Raw genomic sequence first — 15,671 nt, 5'->3', positions numbered from 1 at the left:
CACATCTCAGTGAGGGGGACTCCTTCCTCCGGGCCCAGCCAGGTTTCAGTAATACATGCCAGGTCTGACCCCTCGTCTAAAATTAGGTCCCGGACGAGGGGAGTCTTGTGAACTACAGACCTGGCATTTAGCAACAGCAGCCTGAGACCAGGGTTCTGATTACTCATGCCATCTGGCCTTGGAGTGGGACTCATAGGGCCGGAAGAAGGGATCTCTGTAACGTAGCGAGCCCTCCTTTCCCGGTAATGGCCAGCCCTAAAGTCCCTGCCATATCTGCCCCTCCCTGTTAAGACTGTAATGCTCCGGCCCACTCTTGTGTCCGTAGTCCCTCCACCCACCCCCATAGCCCCCGCATTTCCTGACAGGCCCTTCGAATCAGTCATCCTGAGAATGGAATGGGCCCAGATCCCCCCAACACTTCTGCAAAGCACTCAGTGTGGGGGAACCCGGTTCCCATCCCAATCCTCACTTATACACCCAAACGCTCACACACTCACACCCCCACAAAAATTTAAAATACAACAATATAATATAAAAAGGGAAGTTACACAGGTTAAAAGGTGGGAACATTCACCTACAATCATACCCATCCACACTACTTACAAAGAAAAAAATTGCGCAGGTATAATAGATGATAAAAATAAGCGAACAAATCTGTACACGGGGACATAAGTCCATGGAGCAACAGCACAATAGGCCAGTCAAGCCGGCACGATACGAGGGAGCTAAAGTGGCCTTTTTCTCTAAGAGTCTGGTGTAGGAGGAATAATAGTCGAGATGGCTAGGGTAAAGTTTCTGGGGTAGTAGTGGACGATGATAGCCACGATAATAGACGCAGTCCAGGGGGAGAAATGCAAAGCTGAAAGTCCAGCGGGCTAAGTCCATAAAGATGAAATGTAATTGGAGGGGCCAGCTAGGGTGGATGATAAGGATGGTAAACAGAAAAGGCACCCCCCAGCCACAAAAAAGGGCCAACCGGGGGGGCCTTGCATACCCAATAAGATGGAAAGTCGGCTGTTGCAGATTGAAAGGTACTGGATGGGGGGAAGATGCAGGAGGGCCATAATGGTGGCTACGAACTAGCCACCCAATCACCCTGGGCCCTAACCCATCCATCCAGGCTAGCCACCCCTTCGCCTGATCCACACTGACAAAACAGACCAGATGGCTAAGCCGGGGCGTTCTCAGGGTGGCTTCGGTGAGCCAATAGGGCAGCAAGCCAGCAGCAGCCAACATCAGTATAGCAGTGATTAAGATAGTCAGGGCGGCAGTCATAGCAGTCATAGCGGGGTGAAAGCTCTCCAAGCAAACGGGGGGGGGGGGGCGATGTCCTCCAAGGAACTTAGCCACAGTGTTCTCCCAATTGCATCAACAAACCAGGTCTAACAAGCCAACAGCAGCCCTGCGATGGTTATAATCACCAAGCCCGAATGGTAGTCGCGGGGGAACCAAGCCCCCTCTGCAGCTAAGTCACAATATCTTCTAAAGCTGATGTCTTCTAAAGCTGAGCCGCAGCGTTTTCAAAACGGTCTCAGCAAACCTCAGCAAACCAGAGGCACAACGGCAGTCACGGCAGACAAAGCAGCGGTAGAGGGGGAGGGGGAGGCGAGGGGGGGAGGCGAGGCTCTCTCAGACCAGCTGGGATGCGGCGTCTTCCAAGCGGCTCCCGGGCAGCGTCGGCATCTTTCTCAAAAAGCAGCCTCCAGCTCAATTTCTGAGGCCAATTTCTCCCTTTTGGCTGTTTTCCCTGTACGGACGCCGGAGCGATGAACTCGGCAGACATGTTCCTCACACATGCGCAGTGTATGTAGTTGTTTGTCCGTTTTCCTCCTGTTTGTATTCCCCCCCTTTTTTTTTGGTTTGTGAGCCTCCCTGAGTCCCTCTGGGAATAGGGCAGCATAGAAATCCAATAAATCAAATCAAATCAAAATCAAATATTTGTTAATTTATAAAATATAAATACCTTATCTGCATCTTCACCATCTGGTATGTAATCTGCATCTGTGTACCAACTTTGTCCTCATTTCCTACATCTTTTTTCCCTTTGCTTCAACTCAGTTGAATCATAGATTCAGTTTAACCATTCCAGGAATTCCAAGCAGTTCATGAAATCTTATACTTTTAAAATATTAAAATATGCTAGTCAGAAAAGATGCTGCCAGACTCCTGATCACTGGAATGCATGTGACTGGTGTGCCATTACTCTTTAAAATAGTTTCTTTCTTTCTTTCTTTATTATTTTTTAAAAGAGTAGGCAAAATATATTACTTCTTTGGTGTTAAAAATCTGTACATTGGAAAATCTTTAAAAACTTATTAACAATTTTAAATCAATTTATAAATTAGCTTTCATATATTTTTCATTTCTGTGACATTGTGTGCGTGCCTACGCGCGCGCACACACACCTACACACACGAGTTTTTATTGGCAAATTAAAATTATTACTGCAACTGTTACTGATGAAACTGCCAAAAGAGAAATCAAGAGGAATACCAGGACATAAATATTTGATGAAAGACACAATTCCCCTATCTCTCAAATGTTAAAAGAAATATCTGAACTGTAACTTTCATGATGGAAGACTATCCTAAGGCTATCTATGGAGATTGTCCTCGTATAATAGTATTCATATAAGACTGAAGAAGAATGGAAAGGAAATTGCTTATAAATTTAGTTCTTCATCTTTCATCCTTTATGTTTTGCTGCAGTTTCAACCAGTTTACATTGCAAACTCTTCTTTAGTAATACCACCTGAATCTCGTGAATCCATTGTGCTCATGACACAAATCTTTTGTCCACATAGAAGCAGTATATTGCATATACTTCCAAGTTTTTCAGAAGCACAGCTGACACTCATATTCATACTTTGTGGGACTTTGTAGCTATTTGTAGTTCCTAATGACTATTTCTGCATTAGAAAATATATCCCAGCTACTGTATTCTTAATTAAGTCTGCCTTAAACACATTTTGTGTTATAAAAGCAACTGCTACTAAGGTAAAGCTGGTGACTAAATATTAGATGTCTGTTCTTGTAACAGTCACAGCTGATTCTCTTAAAGTGTTTAAATTGTATACTTAAACTGTTCATTAGTTTGGTAGCACAAGAACACAACTTAAAACATATTCAAGGGAATAAATGTATTTGGTATATAGAGGTAGTTTATATATTCCAGATTTTCACAAAAATTAAATAAGCAATGTATTTAGCAAGGTTAACAGGAGGGTGTTGTTTTTTAGAATGTAGGTTAGGATTACCCTTTGTATATAAATAATAATATTGTAAAACAAATTTATATTTCTTGAAATGAAATTTTTCCTTATTCTTAATTTTACTAGATTAAACTATTTAATGCCATATTAAAAGTGTTAAAACATTTTACATGAACTTTAACAGTCACATGGCTTGTCTAACTCCTGCTTCAGTTCTAGAATCTCTAATAATAACAGAATAGCAAAATAAGAGAGTTGGAAGGGACCTTGGATGTCTTCTAGTCCAAACCCTGCTCAAGCAGCAAACATATATACCATTTCAGATAAATGGTTGTCTAATCGCTTCTTAAAAACCTCCAGTGTTGGAGTGCCCACAACTTCTGGAGATAAGTGGTTCTACTAATTAATTGTTCTGTCAGGAAATTTCTCAATAAAGGTGGGGATAGCATCCATGCATGGGTTGACACTGTCTATGCTCTGATTGGACTGTGTCTGAATATTAATTAACCAATGTACTATATAACTGCCCCTGTGAGTGTTACCACCCAATTTCCGACTCAGTCCACTCTGGGACAGTCATGTTATCCCTTGTATGCATTAGCAACCTTGATTCCTTCACCTTACCAGTTTGACAATTTCCATCCTCGTTGTCAAAAGGAAGATGATCTATTTGAGGATCATGAGTATTTCTGGACTACTCTGAGGGCTCGCCTCTGTCTGGCCACGGGGCTTCAGCCCACAGGCCTGTGTACCCGATAACCTCTCTGGACTGCCTGCGCATTACAAAAGAGAAGAGAGGCAATTGGGATCAAAGAGCTCAGACTGACAGCCGCTTAGCAGATCGCCTGCGAGGCTTGTCTTTTGCAGCCAGGCTTGAGATGGCAGAGTGTGCGCATGTGTCGTTCTCCAGTGCACTGCTCGGAGAGTCCAAGCGTGGGTTAACACAGCCTATCTGCCCTTGAACTGAGTGATGTTTTTCTGTTGACCACGCCTCCCTTTGCCTCTGCATGCTCAGTTTGAAAACTCAGTTCGCCCGTTGGGACTGTTTTGGGAGTGCTCCAGTCGAAGGACAGATAGGCTGGAGATGTTCCACTTTGGACCACCGTTGTACCTTGAAAATTGATCAATTGAATCATTTGGAAAATTTGACAGATTGCAAGTGTGCAGGTTTGAATGTAACTGAGAATGTAGCTTCTGTCCCCATCCTTTTCACCCTAAGGAACGTGAATGGCATAAGTTGGACGTGAGACACGCTGTGCATACATATGTAAAGAGAACAAAAGACTTCCGCCCTTCAGAGGCGTTCTTTGTCTCCTTCCTCCCTGCGTCCATTGGCCACAAGGTCTCTTCACACACAGTGGGTCGTTGGCTACGCGCTTGCATAAAGCTGGCGTATGAGCACCAGGGCAAGACGGCTCCGTGCCGGGTCACCACACACTCTGCTAGGAGTGCAGCAGCTTCTGCAGCTTGGGCGACCCAGGCATCTATTCTTGACATTTGCAGAGCGCCCACGTGGGCCTCCCCCACGGCTTTCATTAAAAACTATAAAATTGACACCTTTGCCTCAGCCAAAGCTTCCTTTGGGAGAAGAGTATTACAAAGAGTAGCTGAAGTTTCAGAGGCTTCGATGCTTCCCCACCCTGGGACTCAATAGCTTGGGCATGTCCCACGCTTGGACTCTCCGAGCAGTGCACTGGAGAAAGACCGTTGGCTTACCTGAACGGTCATTCTCGGGGCACTGCAAGGAGAGTCCAAACCCGCCCGAGGTGTTTTTTCTTACACGATGTGACTGTATTGACTGTAACTGATTACAGGACTGTCTCCTTCGTTTTCAAACTGAGTATGTAGAGGCAAAGGGAGGCGTGGTCAACAGAAAAACATCACTCAGTCCAAGGGCAGATAGGCTGTGTTAACCCACACTTGGACTCTCCTCGCAGTGCCCCGAGAATGACCATTCAGGTAAGCCAACGGTCTCTCTGTTGCAGATACCTGCGCGCGCTATAGACAAGCTGGGTGGGAGTCTCCTGCCTTTAAAGATCACGGTGCAACAGCAAATTCTCCGCATGAGGTGTGGGCGGCTGGCTGAACACAAACGGCCAGATTACAGCCAGCAGCGGCAGAAAGCCTCCTCCTTCCATCGAGGCCCAGATTGTCACCTTAAAAAGAGCGGGAGCGCCATTTGGTCACTGGGCAGAGTCCGCAAGGTCACCATTTTCACTCCACAATCTCTGTTAGCAGGACCATGGCTGACGGCAGGACCATGGCTGACCTAGTTCCAGAGACCAGCAGGCCCACTAGTCAAGTTGCCAGCTTGCTTGCGATGGGACAGAGCCCCATGTTCCCCATCAGGCAGCCCTCTCCAAAAACCAATCAGGGGATAAGGAATCAAGCCTTATCCTCTTCCTCGAACAAGGCCTTTAAAAAGAAGGTCTCTAAGTTTTCCTCCAAGGACAAGGGCCGGGACAACCGGGACCATCCTGCCAACGGTCTGAAAAGACTTCCACCGCGATGACCCGGTCCAGCCCACTGCCACCACTGCAACTGGAAGTGGCCCACGGGCCATTTAGCCTTATGCTACTAATAGATACCGCCGGCCTTTGGGGCAGTACAATTCCAAGACTACTGAGCAGGCCAGTGGAGGCCACCTTCACCCCTACCGTGGTGGGGCTCCAACAGGAAGGGCAGTTGCCTGTCTTGCCTAACATCTTTCTGCTACAGTCAATGACTGCTAGATTCCAGGACGTAATAGCCAAGGCACAGTGGCAGGGTCCAAGAGAAGAACCAGAGGTGACACCAGGGGTCTCTCGGCCCGCTCCACGACCAGGGTCAGTCCTAGAATCGATGGACCGCCTGCCTCTGGCCGAACCTGTGCGTAGCCCTTCCCCACTTCAGAGGAAAGGGAGATCAGGGATGCCGACCTCTCAGAGGAGGAAGGTGCCACACCGGATAAGCCCGCCTGTGTTGGTTTTTTCCCTCTGGCATTGTTCAAACCCTTGTTGGCTAAGACCAAGACCTCGTCAGACCTCGAGGGCCAGACTGAGAGCCCGGCAGCCCCGATACAGGGCCCATTGACAAGTGCACTATTTAAGGAACACAAAGTGGAAGCAGACACCATATCCACTCTTCAGCTCTTAGTTGACACAGTGAGACGCCAGTGGACCACACCAACATCGGGCCCAGTGCCCTTGGCCAATGATAGACAGTTCTACAATGTTGTGGAACAACTGGACAAGAACCTCTTCTGGCCGACCATCGGCCCTCCTGTTGCAGCGCTGCATACTAACACCACACTCCCAGGTGCCCAGGAAGACATGCTCAAACCTGAAGATAGGCGCGCCAATCAGGTCTTACAATGGGGTCAGCAGGCGTCTGCATGGGCAGTGCGAGCCTCAGCAGTGGCCTCCTTTTTCTCACACTTGAGCCTTTTCTGGCTACAGCAACTACAGGAACATATCCCTGCTGGGGATTCTAGGGCCCACCAGGACTTTAATAAAATTGTCGCTGCAGTGCAGTTTTCAGCAGATGCCACACTGATCGCAACCCGGTTTGCATCCAGGGCCATGGCCTCGTCGGTGGCCTCACGTAGACTCCTGTGGCTCCGACAATGTCAATCTGACTTGAGGCACAAGTGACTCCTGGCGTTGGATCTGTATCTCTTTGGGGATTCCTTGACACCCTTATTGATCAAGATCAAGGATAAGATCCTGGCCTCCAACCCAAAGAAAGGGTTTGCCTGGACTGCCCCCTACCTGTTGTGGCCCAGCAGGAGCCGTTGGAGCTGCCACCAGACTCCGACAGCAAGGGGCCCTATGAGTTGGCTCTGGAGGATGTGGAGGACTCTGGACAGGATTCTGACTCTGAGCAGGGTGCAGAGAAACTGATTGGCCACCAGGTGGCGCCTGAGCCTTGGACCAGTGGGGAGAAGACAAAGGAGAGTGATCCAGAAGCCAGCAGTGAGTTGTTCCTGGATGCACGCCATCGAAGAGCTACTCGGCGTCAGGAACAATTACTCAATTACAGGAGGTAATTGCGCTCAGCTGGTGGTCATTAGGCTCCTCTCCAGACTATAAAAAAGACTGCTTGTGACATGCCCCTCTTGCAGAAGTCAATGCATTGACTAAAGAGAATGTAACTAAGTTGGCAGGCTGGATTGCTATCAAAGTTTGTCTGACTTGCTGCCAAGGTTTGTCTGACTTGCTGCCAAGGTCCTTATCTGTTTGTTTGCTTGGCTTTCAGCCACTGAGATTTTGGCTTGGCTTCTTGCTATTAAAAGTATATTCTAGTTAAGCTTGTCTCAGCTTTCGTTACTGGACGGAGGAGGGGGTCAGAACACTACCCCAGGAGCCAATCCTTCAAACATGAGTATGGAGGGTCTTTTAGAAATAATGATTATTCTCCATCAGGGTTCTGCCAGCAAAGCGGTTTCTCCCAGCAGCAGTATCGGCAGCAAAGGGTGGCCCAATCCAAACATCCCTTTCATGGGGGCAGTAACTGATACTACCGCACATGATTGGGTCCCCATTGGGGCACTTCGCTGACCAGTGGGAGGCCACGACTTCTGATGCCTGGGTTAGAGCCATGGTCAGGTTCGGTCTGACCCTGGAGTTTGTCTCCCACTCTCCTAGGTCCTTCTTCAGTGCCCTATTTCTGGTAATCCCCAGAGGCAGTTATTGATGGCGGCGGCTATCCAACACTTTCTTGATATTGAAGCCATCCAGATGGTGCCCGCCGACCAGATCCGCCAGGGATTTTATTCCTTGTTATTTGTCATTCCCAAGGCCTCTGGAGGGTGGAGGGCCATCCTTGACTTGAAACGGTTGAATAGGTTTATTGCATATAAACGTTTTAAGATGCACACCTTGCAGAACATTTTGGAGGGTGTGAGGGAGAATGTTTACCTTACTTCAATTTACCGCACGGAGATGTACTTTCGTGTACCCATCCTGCAGGAGCATTGACAGTTTTTACATTTTTGTTATGGTTCTTTTCATTACACGGCTTTGCCATTTGGTCTTTCTTTTGCTCCCCGTGTCTTTACTAAGGTTTTGACCGCCTTGGCTGCTCACTTACTTACAGTGTCTGTCAGAGTTCAATTATACCTAGATGACATATTGGTACAGTCCATTTCTCCAGACAGGGCCAGGGCAGACCTCCACATCATGACACAGGTGTTGCAGGCCCATGGTTTTTCCATTAATGAGGCTAAAAGCCATTTCACATCTACCACTAGGATTCTCTATCTTAGGGCTTGGATAGATTCCAGGGCTGGGCAGGTCTTCCTATCTGAGGAGCGGACTACCAGTCTTAGACAACTGGTATTGGAGGTGGTCAGCAGATAGGGCATTTCACTGGCAATCTTATCTAAACTCCCCGGGAAGATAGTCTCAACCATTTCCATAGTAGGGCTAAGCTACACACAAGGGACCTCCAATGGTTTTTGCTGCCTTTCTAGAAGAAAAGGGTCAGCACATCGTTGAGACGGGTACATCTCACCAGGGAGGTCCGACAGTCCCTCGGTTGGTGGCAGACCCCGGCCAATAGACAAGGATGCCATATCAGGGTCAAGCACAGAATCACCATTACCACTGATGCCAGTTTATATGGCTGAGGAGCATACCTAAACACACATGGCCCAGGGTCAGTGGATGCAGGAGGAGGCCAGCAAGAGCATTAACTGGCTGGAGCTCCGAGCCATTAGCTCTACTGGACTTTCACCATAACATCAAGGGTCGGCACATGCTGGTCCTCACGGGCAACATCACGGCCAAAGCCTACGTCAATAGACAGGGGGGCACCAGATCAAGGGATCTCATGATAGAGGCTAATGTCCTGTGAACGTGGGCAGAGAATAATCTCCTTTCCCTCGTGGCCGAACACATTTCAGGGAAGGCTAACGTGTGGGCTGAGTGGCTAAGTAGGGCTATAGTAGACCAAGCCGAATGGCAATTGCATTCTTCTCTCTTTCAGGAGATCACACGTAGTTCGGAGACCCGATTGCAGATCTGTTCGCCAGGTCCTCCAATGCTCAGCTCCCCAGATTTTTCACACGATTCCGGAGAGCGGAGGGAATAGACGCTCTTCGATGTCTGTGGCACCAGGGATCTCCTCTATGCCTTTCCCCCAGTGCCTCTCCTCCCCAGGGTTGTCCGCAGAATTATCGAGGACTGAGCAGAGGTCATACTCCTGGCCCTGCTTTGGCTGAGGCATCCTTGGTTTGCCGACCTTCAGACGTTATCAATGGAGAGGCCCTGGAGTATTCCAGTGGACAAGATTGTCCTCTGCCAGTGAGCTCTACAACACCCGGAACCCCAAAGGCTCCAGCTGGCTGCCTGGTGGTTGAGCGGTTCACTCTAAGGGGAGATCAGTTCTCTCCAGAGTTATTGGTACTATACAGGCCTCCAGGAAGCCCTCGACGGTGCACATTTATGATGCCACCTGGAGAATCTTCTGTAAGTGGTGCCTGCCTAAACAGATTACTCCAGTGGACTCCTCCATCCCTCAGATTCTGGAATTTTTACAGGACGGCCTTGATAAGGGGTTATCTCCCAACACCATCAGAAGGCAGGTGGTGGCCTTGGGCATGATTCTTACCTGGGGTGGCGGCCAAACTATTTCACAGCACCCCACGGTGAAAAGGTTCTTAGGGGGTGCCAACCTGCGACCACCAGCTGTACACTGTTACCCAACTTGGGATCTTACCAGGGTCCTTGGGGCTCTTACCAACCCACCATTTGAGCCTTTAAGAGAGATTTCCAGGGAATTACTTACCTGGAAAGTTGTCTTCCTGGTGGCAATAACTTCCACCAGGAGGATTTCGGAACTGCACACTCTCTCCATTAGGAAGGACCTGTCCAGGTTCCACAGTGATAGGGTGGTCCTTAGGCTGGACCCTTCCTTTGTGCCGAAGATGGGGTCATGGTTCCATAGGTCCCTAACTTCTGCTTCACACTAACTCACCAGCTCGAGAAGCAATGGCAAAATCTTGATGTCCGTTGGGCACCAAAGATTTATATCACACACATGTCTGAGATTAGATGGTCGGAAATACTTTTTGTATCTTTTCAGTCTTCGTCCTTAAGCAAGAAGGTCTCCACGGCAGTGATGGGCAGATGGGTGAGACATTGTATAGCAGCAGCCTATGCAGCCCAGGAACTGCAGGTTCCGGAGGGTATAACCGCCACTCTACATGGAATGTGGCCATCATCATGGCGTGGGCTATTCATGGCGTGGGCTTCTCTGGATGATATCTGTAGGATGGCAGCTTGGGCATCCCCATCGCTGTTTATTAGGAACTATAAGTTGTACAAGTTCGCATCGGCAGAGGCCGCTTTCAACCACAGAGTGTTGCAGGTGGTAAGATTTGATGTTCAACTGCTGGAACGGTTGCCTTTCCTCCCTTAAGGACACCTAGTTGGGTATGTCCCATGCATAGATGCTATCTCCACCCTTATTGAGAAAGGGAGTTGGTACTTACCTGATACGCTTCTTCTAATAGGGTGGAGATAGCATCCAGTCCCATCCCTTACCTTTTTGGAGGTGACCTATCGTACCTTCATTTGGAGTATTCTCATGGTTGGTTGACTCTATATAGTATTGTTCTATATCGCTGTTTTTCTGTGGATTACACGTGGAGTCTGCCTTCATTTACTTCGCCAGAAACAGGGTGGTAACACTCACAGGGGCGGGTTATATTGGTTAATTAATATTCAGACTCAGTCCAATCAGAGCACATCCGGTGTCAAACCCATGTATGGATGCTATCTCCACCCTTTTAGAAGAAGTGTATCAGGTAAGTACCAATGCTCTTTCTCCTTACTTCTAAGTTGCTTTTTTCCTTGATTACTTTCCATCCATTGCTTCTTATCTTGCTTTCAAGTGCTTTAGAGAATAGTTGACCCCCCTCTTTTTTGTGGTAATTCCAAGTTCAGTACCTTTGAACTTTTGAAACAATCATGTTTAAACTTCCTTAGTTCTATCAAAATGCTTATTACGTGTTTGGTCATGATTTATACATTTTTTAAGAATGATTATTAATTATTTAACTATCTTGAATTATACCTTAAATTATTTGAGACTCTAGTTTTCTGTGTTATATTACAGATAGATGGAATAGAATGAATAGCAAATATATTAATCATATATTAAGAGCCTGATGGTGGTATAACAGGGCATACTTATATTTTCCTTATTTCCATTTGTTATATCCAGATGAATATATTATAGTAACTTTCAAACAGAAATAGACATATTTGATTAAAAAAAACATTTAAAATATTATTTCTGTTCTGTTTTCAAGCATACAGATTTATGTCAGTACATGGACAAACATCCTGGAGGACTTCATCCAGACAATGTGAAGGTAGGATGCAACTTTTCAAATAAATATGTTACTATCTTACAGTGAACAATAATATATTGTTTATTTAAATAATATATTTCATTTTACCCTGCAGAAAGCAATCAGTCACCATTAACAGTTGCAAGATTGGGGCAGATGCTGTGGTATATATTATGGTGTCAATGAGTAAATGATTTACATCATAATATCATTAACATGAAATGTAATTCACATCCTTTTCATGATGATATTATGATATAAAGTCATTTACTATCCTCTGCAGCTGCTAACTTGATGCCAATGAATAATGTAATTATAAACAGGTCTTTTAATGATTATATCTCTTCAAGAAAGAAAAGTAATTTGGGTTTGTAATTATATTGAGGCCTTTTTTTTAAAGTGGGACCATAAAAACTACCTAAATTTACTTCTTTATTCAGTCAAATATTTCCAGGTAAGAAGACAGGCTTGCTCTGTCTACTTACATGGAAATATCTAAATTATTTTAGCATAAATGGAGAGTCAATTACTCATACAGCTCTATATATTTCAAAAACCATCATGTACTATTTGTACAAATATAAAATTCCTTTATGTTTTTATCAACACATATCAGTAATGCTATGTATCATATGACAAAAGCTGCAGTTTTTTTTAATGTGAGATTGCAATTCCAATTGACTTGACCACCAAGAAGCCTGCCAAAACATCTAGGTAGTCTTCTGGTATTTTATATGATCCATGGAGGAGAGGATGAGAGGTCATAATGAGTTAAATGTTTACAAAACTGTTGCTGTTTATTTATTCTTCTCTTATGACCAATACAGAATGGAATATAATAGACTTTAATATTAACTGAATAAATGATTGCAAGATGCATTAATTCCACCTGAAAACTGCAGAACTTCGCAAACTCAGGCACAATTCAGAAATATAGAAATCTTTGTAAGACAAGAGCTGTGTAGGGTGATATGGCAGTGGGGTTTGGACAGCTCATACTGATTGATACATGCTAGTGTATTTGAGTAGCAGGGGAAGTGTGAAGTAGCTGGGGTGACTGCTAACCAAATATTTGTAAGAATGTGGGAGTGGTGGGCGAGGCATGGCACAAGAACAGCTGGGTTGCTGTGTGACAGAAGGTGTGCAAGTAGCTGGGGGGCACAGAATGTGTGTTGTAGGACTTGGGGTGGCTATTGCTAGGTGTCAGAATGTACAAGTTGCTAGGGAGGATGCATGAATGGCAGGGGAGACACATCATGAATGCAGTGCCTCACCTGCCATTACAGAGAGGGTTTATGGGTGCAGAAGACTTGACCAAGCAACTTGCAACCTTCCCTGCCAGTTCCGTTGTTCCCTTTATGAAACCAGCAGGTGAGTTACACGTTGTAGTCATTTGACCATGGGATGCTGCAACTGTCATAATTGATAGCTGGATGCCAACTATCTAGATTGCAATTATGTGACTGCAGAGATGATGGGATGACTGGCACTTTGAACATTGGTCATAACCACTACTCCTTCAGTGCCATCATAACTTTGAACAGTTCCTGAATGAAAAGTTGTTAACCGAAAAATACCTATAATAATTGACAGAATTCTATTAGCAGTTCATACAATCAAAACTCTCAGTATGTGTGAGTATGTGCCTCTAAGTGCACATGCTCTCCATCTTTTTACATACCTTCACAATATAGCATACCAGGGACATGCAGTCACTAGAGGCAAGGGAGGCGGAGCCTCACCAGTCTCCTCAGGAAAAAGAAAGAAATTTAAATATATTTTTTTAAATAATTAAAGCCAAGATAGTTGCTACCAGATTCCAGCTCACAGTGGCTTGGTGTCTGCTTAGGGTTAACCAAAGCAGGAGGCGAGAGAACTCGGGGCCTCTTTTCCATAAGGAATTTTTCGCCTTCTAAAAGTTAATAAAGAGTTAAAAGGCAAAGAAGTTCAGATGGAAAAGAGGCACTAATTCTCCTGCCTCCTGATTTGGAAGCAGCCAATCGTGTCTTCTTGAGCACGCTTACGTTGGGCGGGGCAATAGCAGTAGACTTATATACCGCTTCATAGGCCTTTCAGGCCTCTCTAAGCGGTTTACAGAGAGTCAGCATATTGCCCCCAACAATCTGGGTCCTCATTTTACCCACCTCGGAAGGATGGAAGGCTGAGTCAACCCTGAGCCGGTGAGATTTGAACCGCTGACCTGCTGATCTAGCAGTAGCCTGCAGTGCTGCATTTAACCACTGCGCCACCTTGGGGCGTGCTTCAGAGGAGAGAGGAGTGGGCGAGAAGGAGGAGGCTGCCTCTTTGCTGCAGACCTGGGCGCTTGGCGGCTCCCGCAATGCAGAGTGCCCCGCCCGCTGCCCCGGCCTGCTTCTCCAGGCTCCGCCGCTGGAAGTCCCAGATCGCCTCTGGGGGAAGGCTGGGTGAGAAGCGGAGCGAAGCTTCTCTGCGGCCTCCCGGCGCTGCCCAGAGGCTCTTGCAGGAGCACGTGTCAGTGGCCGGCGGCCTGGAGCGGCCCCAGCTGTGAGACAAGGGAGCATTTAAAGCAGGCGCTGCCGCCGCCACCACCACCCCTCCTTCACCCGGTGGGGCGGTGGTGGCGGCAGCAGCAGCGGCTACTTTAAGTGCTCCCTTGTCTCACAGCCGGGGCTGCTCCAGGCCGCCGGCCGCTGACACGTGCTCCTGCAAGAGCCTCTGGGCAGCGCCGGGAGGCCGCAGAGAAGCTTCGCTCCGTTTTTCACTCAGCCTTCCCCCAGAGGCGATCCGGGACTTCCAGCGGCGGAGCTTGGAGAAGCAGCGGACGCAGGCCGGGACAGCGGGGGGGCAGCGGGGCGCTTTGCATCGTGGGAGCCACCAAGCACCTTTGCTGCAGACCCGGGCGCTTGGTTGCTCCCGCGATGCAAATTCCCCCCCCCCCCGCCGAGGCCGACTGCTGCCCTGCTGAGCCTCACCAGGTATCAACCTCACCGCACGTCACTGCCACAAGCAATAATATAAACTTGTAAATACCTCCAAGCAGACAAGATAAGTATCCTGATATAAGGGAGCCAGCTGATATGTCCTTGAACTTTCAGCAATATGTGTTAAGTTTCCTTCAAAACAAGTAAACTTTGATTGTGTGCTATCTGTAAAAAGATTTTTTAAAGGTTTTGCAGCAACTAAAATTTGTTTGGCCTATATATTTCTGCCAACCTTAACTAATAGTTACATTGCTCTTGAAAATGAATAATTGTAGCTCTTAATGACCAAACTAGATATTAACAACCAAAGTCTGTGTCTTCTTATAACTATTTATATTTTAAAAATATGTAATTATATTTGAAATTACTTCAAACCATATGGTGTGAAAAAGGCCTCAGAACATATATGCAATTCATTAACCTTTATTATTTATATTTTCTCTTTAAAAATAAATATAAACATTTTAAATATGCATCTGAAAGTGCACATAAAGCATATTTCTAAATATTCTTTTCCAAAATATCTAATTGCTTAAAACAATACATTAATAGACAGAAGAGTTTATATGCTTATTTACTTAATAATATATCTATTAAGATAAATATTTAAATTGTAAATAAAAGGAATTATTTCCAAAATTTCGCTAATGTATGTTCAAGTACTACTCTGCAAGACAATAAATGACACAAGGCTTAGTTCCAATCAACAAAAAATAATATTTTATGACCCATTAGAAAACCTGAATTATCTTGCATAAGGGATAATTTTTAAAAAATTATTAGTTTTATTAACATAATTCTCAGAACTCCACCATAAAACATTTTAATGAAGTTTCATGATTTTGAGCCTATTAGACTGAATATAATAAGTTAGTATGTTTTGCTTTTTTTAACTTTAAGTTATATTTTTTAGTGAATCATTAAATATATAAAAATAATTCTAGATTTAATTTTGTATCTGTAGGTGTGGTTCAGCATTACAAGCTATAAAATGCTTTTAAAACAAGATTATTTAAATGTATATGGGTAGTTAATATCTATAATTGCTTCATTAAATTTGTTTGGAAGAAATTTTGGATCATTTGTGGAAACATTATATTTGTAACTTTACAAATACAATGATCTCTAATTTCTATGTCAATGCATAAAAGTTATTTTAAAA

General features: G+C 45.5%; 1 protein-coding gene across 4 annotated transcripts in view; it reads left to right on the top strand.

Annotated features, from left to right (window-relative positions):
- CDK14 (cyclin dependent kinase 14) overlaps positions 1 to 15,671 on the top strand; it is a 250,999-nt gene that overhangs the window by 127,988 nt on the left and 107,340 nt on the right. For all 4 annotated transcript variants that reach the window (XM_087712624.1, XM_087712626.1, XM_087712627.1 and 1 more), the window contains one exon: positions 11,508 to 11,570. In XM_087712624.1, the coding sequence (XP_087568750.1) occupies positions 11,508 to 11,570 (63 nt within the window). The remainder of the gene's footprint in view (positions 1 to 11,507; positions 11,571 to 15,671) is intronic.

Source organism: Thamnophis sirtalis, unplaced genomic scaffold (genome assembly GCF_051295495.1).
Source record: "Thamnophis sirtalis isolate CommonGarterSnake01/CBP01778 unplaced genomic scaffold, rThaSir2_p1.2 scaffold_4, whole genome shotgun sequence".
Classification (NCBI taxonomy): domain Eukaryota; kingdom Metazoa; phylum Chordata; class Lepidosauria; order Squamata; family Natricidae; genus Thamnophis; species Thamnophis sirtalis.
Note: the sequence above shows the minus strand (reverse complement) of the source record. Positions and strands in the feature narration are given on the sequence as shown.